Raw genomic sequence first — 20584 nt, forward strand, 5'->3', positions numbered from 1 at the left:
ATATACATTTTAACTGAGTCGTTAAGTCATCGTTAGTCGTTACATGTAAGTGTTGTTTTGAAACCTTTAGGTTAACGATCTTGTTAAATGTTGTTAACCCAATGTTTATAATATCAAATTAGATTTTAAATTATTATATTATCATGATATTATCATGTATGAATATCTCTTAATATGATATATATACATTAAATGTCTTTACAACGATAATCGTTACATATATGTCTCGTTTAAAAAATCATTAAGTTAGTAGTCTTGTTTTTACATATGTAGTTCATTGTTAATATACTTAATGATATGTTTACTTATCATAGTATCATGTTAACTATATATATATCCATATATATGTCATCATATAGTTTTTACAAGTTTTAACGTTCGTGAATCACCGGTCAACTTGGGTGGTCAATTGTCTATATGAAACATATTTCAATTAATCAAGTCTTAACAAGTTTGATTGCTTACCATGTTGGAAATATTTAATCATGTAAATATCAATCTCAATTAATATATATAAACAGGGAAAAGTTCGGGTCACTACAGTTGTAACGTCGTTAGTTGACGTTAACAACTGTTATGTACTCGTTGTATTAATAATAATTTTTAATAAAAAAAATTATTAGTACAAATACGATTACTATAAATACATTTAGTATAAATACGTTTAGTATAAATACGAAGATTAAGAGAATAAACATATTATGCATAAATAATAAATAATAAGAATAAACATTAGTATGCATGAAATAAATAATGATTAATTGCATAAGTAATCATAAATGTTAGATAACATAAATATAAATGTTAGTGAAGTTAATAAGAGTTAGATTACAGAAATATAATTCAGGTGGTATAACCGACCATATATAACTTAAATAACATAAATATAAATGTTAGTGAAGTTAATAAGAGTTAGATTACAGAAATATAATTCAGGCAGTATAACCGACCATATATAACTTAAATAACATAAATATAAATGTTAGTGAAGTTAATAAAAGTTAGATTACATAAATATAATACAGGCGGTATAACCGACCATATATAACTTAAATAACATAAATTTAAATATTAGTGAAGTTAATAAAAGTTAGGTTACAGAAATATAATTTTACCTATGATGATAATAATATCTACCTTACTAATAAATAATAGAAGATATCGTTAAAGAATTTCTAACCTTGATTAGTGACTTGTGCTTGCTTAGATAAACCTTGATTATACGGAGCACTTCGTGCTGATAACGTGTTATGAGTTTAGGAGTTTATAACTACCTTTTAAGGCTTGATTCTTGACAATATATTATTAATAATGATATTATAGAAGAATAAAGAAGAGAGCAAAATATTCTATATTTCAAGAATGGTGTATCGATATGCTTACATTCGTCTGATATTTATACTACATAAAGTCATGTACAGCTTCACAATTTATCCAAATGTAATTCACATGTTTTTGGTTGTATCTACAAAAGTTGTCGACTACTTAATATTTATAACAAAAACTAAGTCTTATTTCCAACAATTTTTCTTCTCCTAAAATAACGATTACTATTAAAATTAAAGGAGCATTCATCTAAAGACCTCCAAACCAATACAATCAACAGGACTACTACTAAAGGGCTCAAAAAATGTAAACTAACTAAACCAAACTAACTAGAGTAAATGCTAAGTTGAACTGAACCAGACGTTACCAATTATCAAATACAAAACAAACTGACCTATTAAATCTAAACTAGCAGTCAACCACAGGGACATAAAAACAGATGTAACAATGTCACACAAACAAACAAACAAACAAAACAAGCACCAAACAATGAGATCAACCGGCTTGAGAAGAGCGTTTTTTGTTTCTTTCGTCCGGTCGAGAAGTCATCCCGTCAACCTTGTGAATATGCACTCCTTTACCTTTCCTATATCTAAAGTTGAACGAAGTTTGGTCTAGTAACGAAGAGGCACACCGTTTTTTGTTTATTTCCAACATCTAACTCCTAGTAATGAAGAGGCACATATGGCCACTAGCAATGCTTTCACCACCCAACCCGTTACTACCCGCCACCGGAACACCACCATCACCAGCAATCCGCCACTGGTTCCGCCAGTGGCTCCTGCAACGCTTCTAACGGATGTATTTGTGGGGCCCACTTCGATTTTTTTATTTTTAAATTGATCCGTTGGCTTTTTTCCCAATCCATTTCATATATATATATATATATATATATATATATATATATATATATATATATATATACACCATCACTTAACCAAAACCATACCATTTCACTCTCAATTTTTTTCTCACACATACATTTTTTACTCTCCATTTTTACACAATCATGGTGCACACAAACACGGTTACGTTCAAGGTTCACGACGGAGATTTTTTTCCGATGACATGGACTAATACGACGGTGGGAGGATCGATACCTCTGATGTGGCGGTTACCGGCCTTTACTTAGCGATTTGTTCGATCATCTAAGGCTAACCGTTGATTGTGACCAGGCTTCGCATTTTGCATATTTGAATGAAGAAAAGAAGGTGTTCGAGTGGCTCGAGGATAATGATAAATGGGTTTGGCTACTCTGAACCGCCATAATCAAATCGACTAATGTCGTGTTGTATACGAAACATTGGGACGATATCTCTCACTTAACCGATCGTAGTGAGGATGGATATTATACCGATTAATCGGTATTTAGTTAGTTTAATCGTATTTTTATTTTTATGTAATCGTAGTTTAATTTTATGTTATCATTTATGTTATCGTAGTTTAATTTAATGTAATTGTAATTTTATTCTTATTAATCCTTCTCGTCCATGCAAGTGTTGGAATAAAAGAACCTCACAAATCGATGTAACGAAACAAATAATGAAAGGACCCTTTCATATACATTATAAATGATTCACAATAGTTGATTACATCGCGAGGTATTTGACCTCTATATGATACATTTTACAAACATTGCATTCGTTTTTAAAAGACAAACTTTCTTTACAGCGAAAGTTGACGGCATGTACACCATTTCATAATACATCCAACTATAATTGACATAATAATAATCTTGATGAAATCAATGACTCAAATGCAACGTCTTTCAAAATATGCCTTGAATGACTCCAAGTAATATCCTTAAAATGAGCTAATGCACAGCGGAAGATTTCTTTAATACCTGAGAATAAACATGCTTTAAAGTGTCAACCAAAAGGTTGGTGAGTTCATAGGTTTATCATAACAATCATTTCAATATATTAATAGACCACAAGATTTCCGTTTATAAATATATGTACACTCGCAAGTGTATAAAAGTATTCTATAAATTGTAGGCACCCGGTAACAAGCCTTAACGTTCATGTTTGACCCTCTGAAGTACACCAGATCAGGTGTGTTTAAAATAACCTCGAAGTACTAAAGCATCCCATAGTCAGGATGGGGTTTGTCAGGCCCAATAGATCTATCTTTAGGATTCGCGCCTACCGTACATAGACAAGTAGTTTAATGTTACCAAGCTAAGGGTATATTTCTGGTTTAAACCCACGTAGAATTAGTTTTAGTACTTGTGCCTATTTCGTAAAACATTTATAAAAACAGCGCATGTATTCTCAGTCCCAAAAATATATATAAAAGGGAGCAAATGAAACTCACCATACTGTATTTCGTAGTAAAAATACATATAACGTCATTTAACAAGTGCAAGGTTGGCCTCGGATTCACGAACCTGGATTCACGAACCTATATTAATTATATATATTTATATGTTGGTCAATATTTGTCTAACAATTTTTGGTCAAGTCATAGTGTACCACAATCCTAATGCTCGAGACTAATATGCAAAAGTCAACAAAAGTCAACTTGACCCAAAATGACTTTTAAAATTTATACGTGTTTATTATATAACTTAACTATAGTCGTTTTATATATTTAAATATATTTATTAGATTTTATAATAATAAAAGTCATTTATTAATAAATATTTATATTAACGTTTATATATGATAAAATATACTTTTATATATCTTAAGTAGTAAAATTTATAAAGTTCACTTAATATCGTAAAACTATAGTGGTAAGTATTATTAATGTAATTATATTACGCGTGGTGAAAAATATCTGTGTATCCCCTATTTATTTGATAAAATAATATTGATCATAATAATAATAAGTAAAAATTGTATTATTTTGTAATAATAATTATTATTATTCTATAAAAAAATAACAATATTTATATTTACTAAAAATGTTATTATGATAAAATGATAATACTAACATAATAGTAATAATGATATTTTATAATAACAATGATATTTCTATTAAAATAATAACGACGATAGTAATAATAATCATTTTAACAATAATACTAAAATTCAGTTGACTATAACTTCAAATCCGTTCATCGAAACCATTCGATATCTAAATGAAAAGTTCTAAATTTTTGCTAGCTTTCCAATGACATGCATATCATATACCCTATCTCAGTAGCATATGTATCTAATTTAGGATTCAACAAACCTATCTAAGGACAATATCGAATGTACAAGCATGCATAATCCTATATACTCGAGCACTAGTCAGGGATACACTAATGATATATAAAAGTTAAGTTATGAGTGCTCACGTATAAATATTGAGATTCAATATGGCAGGAAAGTACGTAGACGCAACGGAGATGATAAACACTAGATTGACCTCACGAGCATACCCATGAACCATACCCATCACCTCCATAGCTATAACCCATAATTTCCTTAGCTTCGACTCATTCAAAAAAACTATTTTGAAATCACTCGGACATCACTCCGTCGTAATATTTTATGTATACTAATAATATCTTGAAATAATACAGAGCATATATATATATATATATATATATATATATATATATATATATATATATATATATATATATATATATATATATGTAAATCGATTGAGAGAGTTTAGAGAAATATATTTTCAAGTTTCTATGAAATAATGAAACCTATTGAATTCTATTTATAATAGATTTTTGAATTATTAAAGTGAATTATTAAAGTATGAATTATTAAAGTGAATTATTAAAGTATGAATTATTAAAGTGAATTATTAAAGTATGAATTATTAAAGTGAATTATTAAAGTAAGAATTATTAAAGTGAATTATTAAAGTATGAATTATTAAAGTGAATTATTAAAGTTAAAGTATAGTAAAAGTATAAAAACTATGTATGTATAATACACGTATAAATATATATAATATTAATTTAAATCGTTATATATATTTAATGAAATAAAATATAAATATCGTTATATTTATTATACTGGTTAAGTAATGAGTTGTCAAAAGTGATTCTAGATATTTATAAAAGTTATATACGTTTTAATAATAAAGTTCTTTTTAAACTGAAAATATTTTTGTACGTTTGAAAATAGATTAATAGAATATTATGAAAACTAATTCTCCACTAGCTTTTGTCTAACTTTCGTAAATGACACTTTTTATTTTTATTTATAAATAGCTTTACAAATTATTCCGAATATCGTTAAGAGGAATAGATTTTCTCAAATCATAGTGGACCTCTCAACAGAGACTTGTAATCATAATTCAATGTTTCTGATAATTCAATCATTTAATATATTTTTTTAATTTCGTCGATAATCATATTGAAACAAATACGTTCATATAAAGCATTATACATTTAAATACTTTGTTGACATTTTCAATTTATAACATATACACATATACATACATATTCATATATGTTCATTTAATGGTTCGTGAATCATTGGAATTTGGTCGAGGTTTAAATGAATGTATAAACATAGTTTAAAATCCTTGAGATTTAACTTAACAAACATTGTTTATCGTGTCAGAATAATATAAAGATAAAGTTTAAATTTAGTCGGAAATTTTCGGGTCGTCACAAATAAGGTTTTCTGTGACGATCGCTCCAAATTCATATGGACGAGCACGTCATTCATCGATTTCATAACGAGGTATTTGATCTCTATATGATACGTTTTGTAAACATTGCATTCTTTTGAAAAATCACACCATAAATGAATATTTAAATCAAAGGTTTTCGACATCTGATGATTTCTACATATTGACAATTACCGTAAATAATAGTTTACAATAGTACTTCCGTTGACAATGCAGTCAAAATAAGATACATGGTGATGATTTGGTGAATGCAATATTTCCTTGAAAAACATGCCATGTAAGACTCCATGCACATAGCTTGTCTAACATATAAGCAAACAGCGGAAGACTTCTAGGGAGCCTGAGAATAAACATGCTAACAAGTGTGAACACAAAGGTTGGTGAGTTCATAGTTTTAATGTTTTGCATAATCTGTACATAAAGGTGGATCACAAGATTTCAGTTGTTTCATCCAGAAACGTTTATCAAATATTCTACGAAATTGAGCACCCTGGTAACTAAACTTAACGTATATATAATTTGTACCCTTTGTATAATCATCTTAATAACACACGCAAACCAACGTGTACGCTTCTCAAATAGCATACGTCCGTTAAAAGGCTAGTGCTCTAGCTCGGATGGGGATATCAAGTCCTATGGATCCATATATAACTACTCGCGCCCACCAGTTCTTATAACCGGCAGTTACTAGTTACCAAAGCTAAGGGATTTTCGGTTCAAACTCGGTGTAGAATTTAGTATGTACTTGTATCCATTTCGTTTAAAATAAAGTGCATGTATTCTCAGCCCAAAATATATATTGCAAAAGCAATTAAAAAGGGAGCAAATGAAACTCACCTTAGGAGCACATAAAGTCGTTCACCGAAACGTGACCGAAACTCGGAATACCAATTAACCGTAGATCTCAACCTAGAGAACATATGTTGGTCAATAAATGTCTTATCAAGCTAGGTCTGGTCATAGTGTATCACAATCCTAATGCTCGAGATCGACATACAAAAGTTATCAAAAGTCATTTCAAAAAGTCAATCTGACTCAATACTATAGTTGAATGATCATGGCAATCGAAACATTTTAACATTTCACATAGTTTTCCAATTCTTGTAAAATTAAACTATAGTTTTTATAAAGCTTTAAAATATGATAAAACAATCAATTTTGACAATTGTTCAACAAAACGAGACGTGCCTTATATAGAAATTCATTTACTCGATTAGTAATATCTAAAATTCCAATTTATCAATCTCATAAACAAGTTGTTTAAATATTAATTTCAGATTCAAAAGCAATTCCAATTAACGTTGATCATAATTCAGTTGCCCATATCTTTTAATTCGTTCATCGAAATTTCGCGATTTCTAAATGAAAAGTTATTGATTTTTCGACAGCTTTCCAAAAACATGCATATCTTATACCTTTTATCAGTAATATATGTATTTAATTCGTGATTCATCATAAACTGTTTAACGACGAAATTTAGCATACTAGCATGCATAAACATATATACTCGAGCACTAGACATGTATACACTATTAATATATAAAAGATAAGATATGAATGCTCACGTATCAATATTGTGATTCAATATTGCAGGAAAGTACGTAGACGCAACGGAGATGATAAACACTAGGTTTGACTTAGAAGCAATACTCCCGAACAATACCCATAACCTCCATAGCTATAACCCATAATTTCATTAGCTTTAACCCGTTCAAAACTCGTTTTGAAAGTGACACGCTCATGACCTCGTCGTAGTATTTTATGTATATATACTACTAATAATAATAAGATTAATAATAATAATAATAATAATAATAATAATAATAATAATAATAATAATAATAATAATAATAATAATAATAATAATAATAATAATAATAATAATAATAATAATAATAATAATAATAATAAATAATAATAATATAATTATAATATATATAAATATAGAGAGAGTAGAGATCGATATAGATAAGTGTGTGTGCTGTAAACCAAATTCGTCGAGCTTTATAATGTTGGCCAGCCCAAGGGTGCCATGCGATCGCATGGCTTCCCTAGGCATTTACCATGCGATCGCATGAAATGATTTTCCAGCTCATATTGTCTTGTTTTGTAGTGTGTCGACATAATAATATAATAAGAATTTAAAATTTTAAAAAGTCGTATTTATTAAATACTTCAGGGGTATTCTATGTAACTTATAATTAATAATTTCTATCATGTCGTTTTCATGTGAATAGTAAATGAATTAATTTAAATTCAACTATTTAAGCTACACGTTGTACGTTATGCTTTACAAATTGTACATTATTAATTTAACTTCGTTTCTTAAAAAAATACAAAAATTATATCATAAAAATAAAATGACTTGATACGTAAAATTTTTAATTTGAAACAGCATCGTTTAATAGTAAATTTTTAATCATTTCGTATATAAATATTATTCGCATGATTCCGTATATATCGAAAACTCTTATATTTATTAAAATATGTATATAATACATGTTATGACGTTCGTGAATTGTTGGACAAACAGGGTGGTCAACCGTTATATAAAAAATCATTTTCAAAAATTTTAAAACTTGTCAAAATTTATTGCTTATCATGCCGAAAATATTAAATCATATAGAGAATTGGTTTAAATAAGTCGAAATTTTCCGGATCATCATATTTTCCTATTCATGCTACTTTTAAAAGAGAAATAAGTAGTATTTTAGGGCACACTTTCTTTATCTTCTCCGTCTACAAGGTGAACAGCTTAGCTTACAGCACAACGTGTTCGCCACCACAGTGGCTGGCCTGGTGCATTGCCCCTTTGAGTGTAGAAGAGAAGGGCTTTGGAAAGGCAGTCTTCTTTCGCCATGTTCGTCGCCCCACGCTATCAGATGTATGTAGCTTATCCGAATACTGATTTTGGCTTTTTTCTTTGCAATCACAAAAATATCTACTAGTGAGGTTTGAACCAGAAACATTCGCTTAAAAATAAAAATTAAAAAAAGAGGAAGAAAAATTGGTTCAAGGCGCGGAGATGGAAGATTTCAACGTTTTTATCAAAGATATTTGAGCGTTTGTGCGTGTTTCCTATGTCTTTCATTTTGAGTTTGGTACTTTGTTAGTCTGTTGAAAGCATTGAGTTTTTGTCCGGTTAGATTTTAACCCAAATTGATTCCGTTTTTATTTTGGTATGCTCAAGATGAGGCTCGGTATAGTTAGTTTGTATGTTTGCCGCTTTCTAGGTATAAGCCTCATCAGAGTTTCCCTCGTTGTATCATTTGTTAAAGACGTTTTCTATTCGTAAACGTATTCCGGCTTTCGTTATTTTGCCAAAAAGGCTATATTGGGATATCACGAATCGACACTTTTACCCATATTTGTCCATCGATGTTAAAACATGGAGCACAATTTGCACATTAAGTGACACCAACTTTCTATATCTATGTCCAGAAATGCTACAATGATATCGAAGAAAACTACTATACGGGTCAAAATAATCAAACAGAAACAAGAATGAAGTAACTTATGAGTAAATACCAAAACTATCAGTCTTCCCCAAGCAAAAGTGACCTTAAAATGGCTTCTTTTTTACCATCATAGTTTGGTAACAAATGACCAACACCAGGTAGTTCATGATAGTGAATCCATGGTAGCTTTTTCGCTACGTATCTTTGCAAACTCACAGGTACAAGCCCATCTTCATCCCCATGCCATAAATGTACGCTCCCCTCATTATTCGGGAAAGGGTTCCTTATCTCCATTGGGTCAAATTCCCATTTACCAAACCCGACCCTCATGTCCCTAAAAATCGACTCTGCTAGTCCTTGTTGCCTTACGTAATCCTGTTCCACAAGTTGGTTAACGAGTCAAAACATAATAATTTTTATAATTTTAATCACTCAAAGACAAAATGGTTGGCTTTTGATCTCTCGACCCGTTTCTTTAAAATCTATTTTTTTTTTTTTTTTTCTTCATTTTTTTGCCATTCTTGTAATTTTCGCCAATTTTCTCAAATATCATACATTTACCTTTTGTGCTGTTGCTGCTGCTGGTGAGCCTTCAGCTCGAAACTTGGCAACGAGGTCCCAGTCTGAAGCTGAGAAATTTGGCTTTCCGGCTATAACACTTGAACAAGGAAACCATTTCTGTGTGTTCCACCAATAGACTAGCCACGGCACGTAGTGTGACACACCAACTGCCCATTGATCTTGCAACGGCTGTAACTTGTAGGCCTCAAATGATACGTTTGTTGGAAAACTAGACCACCAATAGTTCACAACCGGAGCAATCAATGCCACTCCTTTTAACCTATTAGGTAAAAAAATCATATCAATATGAAATTTTCATATATCTTTTAGCCCAAAACAGGACCAATTAGGTCTAAATGTCTACACATTAATAGTTCAAATTGTAGTTTGAAAGTCTACATATCGTGTGGTGATTCTCAAAACATCTCCAGGTTCAAGTTCAAACACCAACCTCTATTTGGTTGAGATTCAAAGTTGAAATGATTAATAGTAAGTGTTTATGGTAATGTAACAAGACCAATTCAAGTGCATTTTCATGGAGATTTCATATCTCCTTATGATCAATTATTGTACTCCGTATTATTTATCTATACTGGAATATCTATAAAGTTTAGCTACATATGTTTGATATGGTATTTGGTGATAAAAAGTTGTTGATATGGGTAGGTGGACAAAAATGACATTGACCATATTTGGGAGGTTTGATAACACAATGAATAAAGTATATGTAAATGATTGGTGCTGGTAACATATTAGGTGTTGAAAAAGTCTAAAGATATTGCATTCTACATTATTATTCAGCTTTTTATATTTCCCAACACGTTTTTTCTAAAAAATAATGTATTATACTTGATTGAATAATCATTGGAGTAATATTTAATGTTTACCATTTACTAGAAAGTTGAAGAAATCAGAAATTTGTCAATTTTAGGTGATTTACCTTTCTTACTTTTATCCTAGACATCTATATTTTTACACGTTTTAACTTATTCTTATATAGCAAAATGGATTATATTATTAAATAAATGAATGGTTAGAATATCACATTAATTAAATTGATCAAGTCCAACATATTGTGGGAACCAAAAACAGTACACTAGACAACCCATTAGAATACTTTTACATCATCCTATCTTATACTATGAAGACAGCCTACCATACTTTAATGAATTCCAAACCAGATTTTCCTACTATTTGTTAACATTTATTATTTAATACTTCATTCGTCCCAAAATAAATGTTCTGGTTTGATATTTTGAGTTTTTTTTCCATCAACTTTGACTTTAAATATATTTTTTTGTGTTATAAAATAATTGTTAGAAAGTTATACCAATTAAAACACAATTAAAAAATCAATCTATTCATATAATTTTTATCAAAAATTATATAGGAAAAACCATAAATTATTTGAAGTCAAAATTTAGAAGATTGACTTTCAAAAGTCAAACATGACATTTATTGTAAGACGGATGGAGTATAATAATAATAATAATATAACTTCCAGTAATATAAACGTGAAATTTAAAACGTGAACTCATAGGGTCTTTCAAGCATCATAATAATCACCACTTCATTGCACTCAAGCTAAAGTACCGGTGAATTATGACGTATTATTGAATATTTTAGGGGCATCTAATCTTGTTATAATCTAAAAACAGAATACAAAATGCAACAACATCGCTAAAATTGTTATAATGTATCATTATGAAAAACATACCGATGAGGGATGTACTTGAGGCTGCCCCAACTACCTTGTTGACCCATGGAGTATCCAATCACATAAAATTTAGATCCAAGTTCCAATTTATCAGCAAGTTCTTCTATATCAAGAGCTAAACTTTTTATTGTTCTTTTTGGATCCGGGTCACTCTCTCCGTGACCCGGTCTATCGAACGTTACCATATAGATCTTAAGTTCTTCAAATAACTCCTACAAATAATGTTATTTCTCGCCACTTTAGTAATCTATTTATGGTTCAAAATTATAATCGTGATTAGTAGACTACACAGTAAAATGTTATTACTCCTTACGTGTCAAATAAGTGTCATTTAAGAATTTTTATTGAACTTTAAATTATGCATGATAAACTTTATCTTTATATTTAAGACAAATTTTACCGGATTTTGAAACATATAAACAATAAACAATAACTTTACCCAAAAAAAGATATAAACAATAGATAATTGAGAGTAACAAAAAAGGATAAATTGTAAATAAAGTTTAATCATATTGAGTATTTAATGGTTAATATTCGCGGATGAATCATTATTTGGGGATAAAACTAAGCTGAACATTTATTTTGAAACAAATGAAATAAATATAGTAGTCCCATTTTAGGAAGCACAAATCATGACAAAATGGCACAGCGATAGATGTTCTAATATTCTAACTAGAGATTTTCGGTTCAAAATTCAACAACAATTTTTTAAGCAACTAGAGAAATAATAGGAGACAATAATGTGATAATTTCATTAGAGTGCATACACAGAGCAAAATTACTCATGATTTACCACCGAAGTCTTGACTTAAGTGGTATAAGGTGAGATCCAACTCATAGTACTCCGTAGTAAGTTTGAAAAATTCAAAATCACTAGCAGCATGCATGGCGAGACGACAATTCGTTATAAATTCACATATTTTATCATTACCATTATATTATATATTGGTAATGGTAATTGGTAATATAACATGTTTTATAGGACGGAGTGATTTTTTTGCTGATTAAAACTCCCTGAGAAAGGTTTTAAGTAATGCTTTATACGGAGCATCTCTTTGATCATATGTTTAATACATTCTATTCTTTAGAGTTAATTTGCAAGTAAAAAAGTACTAAGCAAAATAAAATCTATAAGTAATTACCGGATGATAAACTGATGCATCGAACCGACCCGAATTGAAGCCATGAACAAAAACAATCTTATAGTTGGCTGTATGTCTGGAGACACCATATTCGTTATAGGCCAGATGTCTACCGTCTCTAAGGATGACACGTGGTCCGGTCACCGGAGGACCATCCGGTGTACCGCAAAGTTTTGGTGGCGGTGGGCTTATGTTTTGGAATGCCAATGCTAACAATCCAATTAAAATTACAATACCAAGTTTTAAGAGCATTTTATTCAAAGGGTGGTGTGTCTGTGACGTCATTGGAAAATTTATGACGGAATTTGAGAGAAATATACTTGAATTAAAATGATTTAGTATGAATCATGAATTATATACACACACATACCAAACCAACACCAACTGTTTTAATACATGTGTTTTAGAAAAAAGGTATAGAACTAAATAGAAGACGAGGTGACTTGTATATTAGTTTAGTGTGAGAGAACAAATCAACAAAATAAATAGAATATCTTTTTTAATCATTCAAAGTTGATAAACCACTCGTCTACCCAAGAATGGGTGAATGGGTGAATGTCAGTATGTCACATCCTCACCAACCCCATTCCACTATTCAATCAAACAAAAAGTCAATTTCAAAGCAACTAACATAACATATCACTACTCATGTTTAAATAACAACGATAAGTGTTACCTCAAACTTTTTGTAACCACTAAAGCACTAACCGAATCAGAATTTTTTTTCACCGGAGACGAACTATGTAAGTTTTTGGCAAAAAATATGAAAGTTTTTGGACAAAATACGAAAGTTTTTGATAAAATATGGAGGCTTTAAGGCAAAATATGATGACTTACGCACCTGCACTAAAGTTTATTGAAAAAATTAGTAATACGCAAAAAAAAAAAAAAAAAAAAAATTGTTACCCCACACTTAATACGAGATTTTTGAAGTGAAGTTTGTTAGATGTTAATTAGAATTTCTTAAATGATGCAAGTGTCTAAATTTGTAAGATGTTAATTAAAATTTTGAAGAGCTTTAAAGTTCAAACTTCACCAGCATAACACCTTAGGTGTCCATAAAAAGTGTCACGATCACAATATAACATAGACCACGTTGGCACGTCGTTTACATCTGAGAAAAATACTCATTTTCTCCCGAGTAGCCTGAGGGGGGAAACCTTTTTCTTTTTACCTAATGGAAAAAAATTATTTGTAGCAAAGGTTATGCATATACCAAAAAATTGGTAAATCGAGTCTTGAAGAAAAAAGATGATGAGAATCATAATTCATACACATGTTTCTGATCATTGATATATATCGAACTGAATGGTGCTTCCATTGAACCAATGAAGACTTGTTGCTGCCGATAGCTGAACCAATCCTCTTGTTGAAAAAGCTCACAATCCTCTTAATAAAAATTCAAAATGAGATGCAAGTACAAAGTCTGAAACCAAATCCTAAATAGCATGACTTGGCTAAAAGTTCACTTAGGTATCCTATTTTGGAATGAATATTATTCTGCCAAACCTTGTTTAAATGTGCCGCAACACATGGAAGGACCAGCAAACCAGATTCACCAAACGTACCACCGAGTTGTTCCACAATTGCTACGAGCACTGGCAATGTTTTCTACAAGAATCAAACACCTGGAAGAAATAATAATTAATAGTAGTTATCTTTGGGAAACATACGCTCCCATTACAACAGCTACAAGCAAAGCTTCAGACTTAACCATTAAAAGCAGCGACCTTGATCTACTCACTTGTATTCAAGGAACCGGAATAAGAAGTAAAAAGTAGAAAATGTGCAACATTACATGAAGTTTTATGTTTTTTTTTACAGCAGTACGAGATCACACGGGAGACTTAACCACCCACGCGTTCATCTCCTGCAGTTGCATAACCCGCTCCCAAATGTTGCATGGGAGGAAACACGGCCCAATCTGAGAGCATATGCGGTAAAACTGTTGGATATGTGAAGGAATATTAAACCGAATAATGTGGGACCACCTTCAAGTCACATTTGGTGACTTGGAGTCACATTTGGTGACAATAGTTGTCAAAACGTGAGATATAAGATCGAGAGTTTGAGCTGATTGTGAAACATTGATGTCACGTACTGGGACATGGAGATCACCAAATGTGAGGTTCTAACTTGTCCAGGAAGTCAAGGACACGTATTGTCTTATATAATTTACACTATAGATATAATCCCATGTAACCTGTACAATGTGTGCACGAAAATAATAAAGAAAAATCTCTGGTTTGCGCCCATAGACTAAACCCTTCTCCGCGTTTGGAGTTGGGATATAATGCGTTAAATCCTTGTGTCGTTTTATGCTTTTATTTATCGTTCTTATGCTTTAAATATTCGTTTGTCGTTCGTGGGTTTGTTGATTGGTTTAAATCACCTGTCTTGTTAGGTCCCAAATTCCTAACAAAAACCCCCCTCTCCCACTGCCCCCGCAACGCGATGTGCGGAAGGCAACCTTTGGTGAAATTCAAGGGTAAAAGGGCATCATTGTGTGCAATGTTGCACCCCACAGGAGTCGAACTCCTGACCTCTCGCTAAGAGAGGCAGACCACTACCACATTAAGTTTTATGTTCTTAAATAACTCATGTAGAAGTTCAAAGCGATAAATAACAAAGCCAATATGTAATCTTACCAAACTTAATAATATTGCATTTACTTGTAATAACAGCTTAGGATTGCTATCAGCAAAATCTGCAACACCTGCAATCATGTAAACTTGGGCAACTAACAAGACACTCGGTAGAGAAATATAATCTGAGATTTAGTTTTTTTTTTCCTTGCTAGGGTCTATGGATACGCTTTTATTTTTGACAGCCCAGGTAAAATAAAAAAACATAGAAACTAAAATAGTAGGCTACCTTTAAAGGATTGATTCCCAAAGAACCTACTATAAAAAAGACAGCATATCTCTTATATTTACCACAAACTCCCATTACATTCTACGAAGGCATAATGAAATCTACATAACTAATGAAATGTATCTTTGATTGATATATATGGGATCGGATAAAAGCTTTATGGGATCGGATAAAAGCTTTAATAAATAGCGTGCTGTTATAATTTAGTTGTTTATAACAATATTGGTAGCCTAAACTTACTACAAAATTCTTAGTAATGAAGGAGTAGAATACTAATGAGAGAAATACTTCTTGTAAGTATATTGGAGGGTGCAAGTTTTTTAGCTTGCATACATGGGTATTTATAGTATAAAGAAATACTATACAAGAGGTATCCAATATTGACTATGATTTGTACAAAATTAACTATTCATTAAAGCCTAATATTATAACACTCCCCTTTGGATACCAATTTTGTTTTGTTGGAGATCAACTATAAGTTACTGCCTCGTTAAAAACCTTGGCCAAAGAAAAACCTAGTGTGATAAAAACTTTATCTAAGAGAAAAAGAGTGCAGCATATAGTTGACTCCCCCTCAAGTAGACATTACTGAGCTGTTACATATTTTGAACATGCCTCATGCCAATATTGTGAACATGCGTTCTGAAAATAGCAGTTGAAAGTGTTTTGGTGAAAAGATCAGTAGAGTTTTTGATGGATTGAACATATCTCATTTCAATCTTGTTGTCCTTAATGAGGTCTTGAGTGTATGAGAAGAATCTAGGAGGTATGTGTTTTGTTTGGTCACTTTTGATATATCCTTATTTCATTTGTGCTATGCAAGCTGCATTATCTTCATATATAGTTGTTGGACTTTTATCGCGTTCTAGTCCACAAGAATAAGTAATGAGTTGTGTCATTGATCTCAACCAAAAACATTCCCGAGTAGCTTCATGTAATGCAATCACTTCGGCATGATTTGATGATGTAGCAACAAGTGTTTGTTTTTGAGAACGCCATGATATTGCGGTACCTCCATTTAGGAATACATATCCACTTTGAGATTTAACTTTATGTTGATCAGATTAATAACCTGCATCTGTATAACCAAACAAATACCGTTTCAGCAGTTCCTCAAGGGTATTGAAAATATGTGTTTGATCTCATTCCAGTGTCTTTTTGTAGGAGTTGAGCTGAACCTTGCCAACAAATTAACTGCAAAAGAAATTTTAGGTCTTGTACAATTTGTAAGATACATAAGAGCCCCAATTTTACTAATATAAGAAACTTCTGATCCAAGAAGATCTTCATGATCTTTAGAGGACGAAATGGATCAGTGTCAATATTTGGTGATCTAACAACCATATGAGTACTTAATGATTTTGTCTTGTCCATATTAAAATGTTTTAAAATCTTTTCAGTATATGTTGTTTGATGTACAAGTAAGTCATTAGGTATATGCATAATTTGCAAACCAACATAATACCTTTTTTTTCTGAGATCTTTTATTTCAAATTCTTTCTTTAAAAGTAGAATGGCTTCATTTAATCTCGTTATTTGTCCCTATGATGTTATGATAATTGACAAAAACAACTACGATCACATATCCGGACATGTTTTTATGATAAAAACACACGTGCAAATAAGTTTATATGTATATCATTTTCTAATCAAGTAGTCATTTAATCGATTATACCACATGTCCCGATTGTATCAACCCATATAAAAATCTTTGTGATTTAATGAAATACATTTCCTTGAGTTTTACATTAGATGCTTCTTATACTTTAAACCCTTCATGGATATTTATGTATATATCACTATCAAGTGATTCATTTAAATAAGTAGTAATAACATCCATGAGATGCATTTCTAAATTTTTAGAAACTGCTAGGCTGATTAAGTATCTAAAAGTAATTGCATCCATAACAGGAGAATAAGTTTTCTCATAATCAATTATTAGTTTTTGAGAAAAACCTTGAGCTACAAGTCTAGCTTTATACCTTGTAACTTTATTTCACATTTCTTTTTCGAATAAAAAAAATTCATTTGTATCCCATAGGTTTCACATCTTTAAAAGTGATCACGATTGATCCGAAAACTTTTCTTTTATTGAGCGATTATAATTCAGCTCGTATTGCTCCTTTTCATTGAATTCAATCATGTCTATTTTGATATTCAATGACAGATTTTGGTTCCAGATCACCATCTTTATTCATGATGTCATTGTAATATTATATGAAAATATCTCATCAAGATTTTTCATTTCGTTTCGGTTCCATAATATTGCATAATTTATCGCAATTTATGTATTTACATTTATCAATATCCTCTGCAGAAGGAATATTGATTTGTGGTTCTTCTTAAACACTTTCTTTTACCTCATTATCAGCTGATTTTTCTTTTCGAGGATTTTTATCTTTGAAACCAATTGGTCTTCCACGTTTCAGATGTGGCAAAGACTCATGAGTGACATTATTGCAAACTTTTGGAATTTCAATTCGAGCTAGAGCATTTTCTGCTATTATATATGATTTAGTCACTCTTTTTGTATCTTTGAATGCACAAAGTAATTAATTTGCAAGTTCTTGCATATGCATTATTTTTGAACTTTCGTTTCGCATTCTTTTGTGCGAGTTCTATATACCTTAATTGATGTTCACATCATGAAGCATCTTTTTCTTTATTTTTCATTTCTCCCCCCTAATATAGGGAATAATTTTTTTTTTTAAATGACAATCAGAAAAACGTGCTGTAAAAACATCACCCGTCATGGGTTCAATATATCTTATAATTGAAGATGTTTCATATTCAATATATATATCCCCATCCTCATTTGAGGACCCATTTTAGTGCGTTGTGGTTGTACAACTAGAACATATACTGCACAAACAAATGTTCTAATGGGAGATATTTGGCTCTCGGCCAAAATCAAGTTGTAAGGGAGAATATTTATGACTTGCATTTTGTCTAATATGAAATAATGTCGCAGCATGTAAATTTGCATGTTCCCATATAAATTCTGAGAGTTATGTACTCATTTTTAATGGTTTAGCTATTAGTTGCAATCGTTTAATTAATGATTCAGCTAAACTAATTTTTGTATGCACATGAGCAACAGGATGTTCAACAACAATCCCTATAGGCACATGCCACATTTTGACTTGATAATAGACAAATATGAGACAATCTACTAGATGCATCTATTAGGACCATGAAATATCTAAATGGTCCACATGATGGATGAATTTATCCACATATCTCACTTGAATTCTTTCAAGAAACGTTTGTGATTTATTTTCACAATATACTTTTCATTAATCATCATATGCGCTTTTCATTAATCACCATATGTGTTTTTCATTAATCACCATATGTGATTTTTCATTAATCGCCATATGTGATTTTTCATTAATCACCATATGTGTTCTTCATTAATCACCATGTGATTTTTCATTAATCACCATATGTTTTTTTTAATCATATGCGCTTTTCATCATGTGCGCTTGTCATCATGTGCGCTTTTCATCATATGCGCTTTTAATCATATGCGCTTTTCATTCATATGTACTTTAGTACATTTATATGTGTATAAAGTAATCCAGAATCAAGTCTAAGTAGTTTTTCAACTACACGATTCTTGTCAGTGATGCTTAAATATTTCTCATTTTCTGTAGTCACTGACTTGATAATCATATTCATTATGATATATATTAGAAACACTTAACAAATTTCTCTTTGATTTTGGGAGAAAACAAGGCTTTATTTATCAGAAAATTCGTACCATTTGGTAACATGAATTTTTGCTTTTCTCATTTCTTTTATCAAGTTTCCAGGACCTGATACAGTATTTATATTTCTTTCAGTTGATTTTAAATTAATAAAATCTCAATTGAATATAGTGTGTGTGGTACCACTATCTGCAATACAATATATTTCCACCATGTGATTGATTTTGTATTCTAGCAGTACTCATATCAAAATCTTAACAAGATAATCAAAACATATTACCCACAAACAAGTTACAATTCACAGTACATAAAAGATAACACCTAATAAATATATATGTGTTATGTTCTAAAATTATTTATTTATTTAGGAGTGACACATAACAAGTTAAGCATCATAAAAAAATTTGAATCAGTTAGGCCTAAGATTGCTTAGAGTTACTTTAATCAAAGTTTTCAAAATATTCATTCTCGTTTCCTTTTCTTTCATTAAAAATAAAAACGAAAAAATATTATTTGTATTTTTATTATTAAAAGAAAGAAAGAAAGAAAGTTAAACTTGTCACATTTGAGTTAGATTTTTTTATTTTTTTGTGGGGGTGGGGCCGATTCAAATTTACCCATTTAGATAATAACGACAAGTATTCAATCAATCAATGTCGACAATAAGCTTTTTTAAAAACAAAAGTTAATTAACATGATTTTCTGAATCTAAATATTATTAAAAATAACAATTAATAAATTAAATACGGAGTATAATATTCATCTCGTTTCCATGTGGCCAAAAAGTTTGAAAAATTGGCCAGCTAGTTCTATTCTATTACTCCGTGTTAAACTTCAATACTACCTATTTGATTATTTTAAAAATCTATTATCATCAACCCATTTCCATCTCTAACTTTCATATCTTTCCGGAACTAAAAAAATCAAACAATTTTAGAAAAACTATCACAAAATGAATATGATGTTGGATTACTTCATTGGTATAATGTGTAATGAAATATTACTATCATCGGTGAAGATAAACCCACATGACTCGATTTCAACATATAACGCACGAAGATCTGAAGAGACGATGGTGGTATGGGTGTAGAAGGAGAAGGGGCAGTTTGGTGGTTGATGGAGAAGAAGGTGACTTTAGACGAGTATGGCGGTGTGGAGTTAACTAACAAAGAGCTGGTTTAATGCCGTTTTTGAGCAGGTTAATCG

The 20584-nt window shown here is 30.8% G+C and overlaps 1 protein-coding gene across 1 annotated transcript; it reads right to left on the bottom strand.

Annotated features, from left to right (window-relative positions):
* Positions 1 to 9253: 9253 nt before the first annotated feature.
* On the bottom strand, positions 9254 to 13212 carry LOC139893714 (uncharacterized). The gene is made up of 4 exons (XM_071876889.1): positions 12795 to 13212; positions 11653 to 11864; positions 9936 to 10215; positions 9254 to 9749 (listed from the first exon to the last, which is right to left on the bottom strand). Exons 1-4 carry the CDS (start codon positions 13077 to 13079, stop codon positions 9453 to 9455), a joined length of 1074 nt encoding a protein of 357 aa, XP_071732990.1. The 5' UTR covers positions 13080 to 13212; the 3' UTR covers positions 9254 to 9452.
* Between the last annotated feature and the right edge of the window lie 7372 nt (positions 13213 to 20584).

The sequence above is a fragment of the Rutidosis leptorrhynchoides genome, chromosome 2, assembly GCF_046630445.1.
Source record: "Rutidosis leptorrhynchoides isolate AG116_Rl617_1_P2 chromosome 2, CSIRO_AGI_Rlap_v1, whole genome shotgun sequence".
NCBI classification, from domain to species: domain Eukaryota; kingdom Viridiplantae; phylum Streptophyta; class Magnoliopsida; order Asterales; family Asteraceae; genus Rutidosis; species Rutidosis leptorrhynchoides.

Coding starts and splice junctions, on each gene's coding strand:
- LOC139893714 (XM_071876889.1), bottom strand. CDS start 13,079: ATGACGTCACAGACACACCACCCTTTGAATAAAATGCTCTTAAAACTT. Junction 11,865..12,794: donor ATGCATCAGTTTATCATCCG/GTAATTACTTAT, acceptor CATTATTTGTAG/GAGTTATTTGAAGAACTTAA. Junction 9,750..9,935: donor CAGCAGCAACAGCACAAAAG/GTAAATGTATGA, acceptor CTTGTGGAACAG/GATTACGTAAGGCAACAAGG.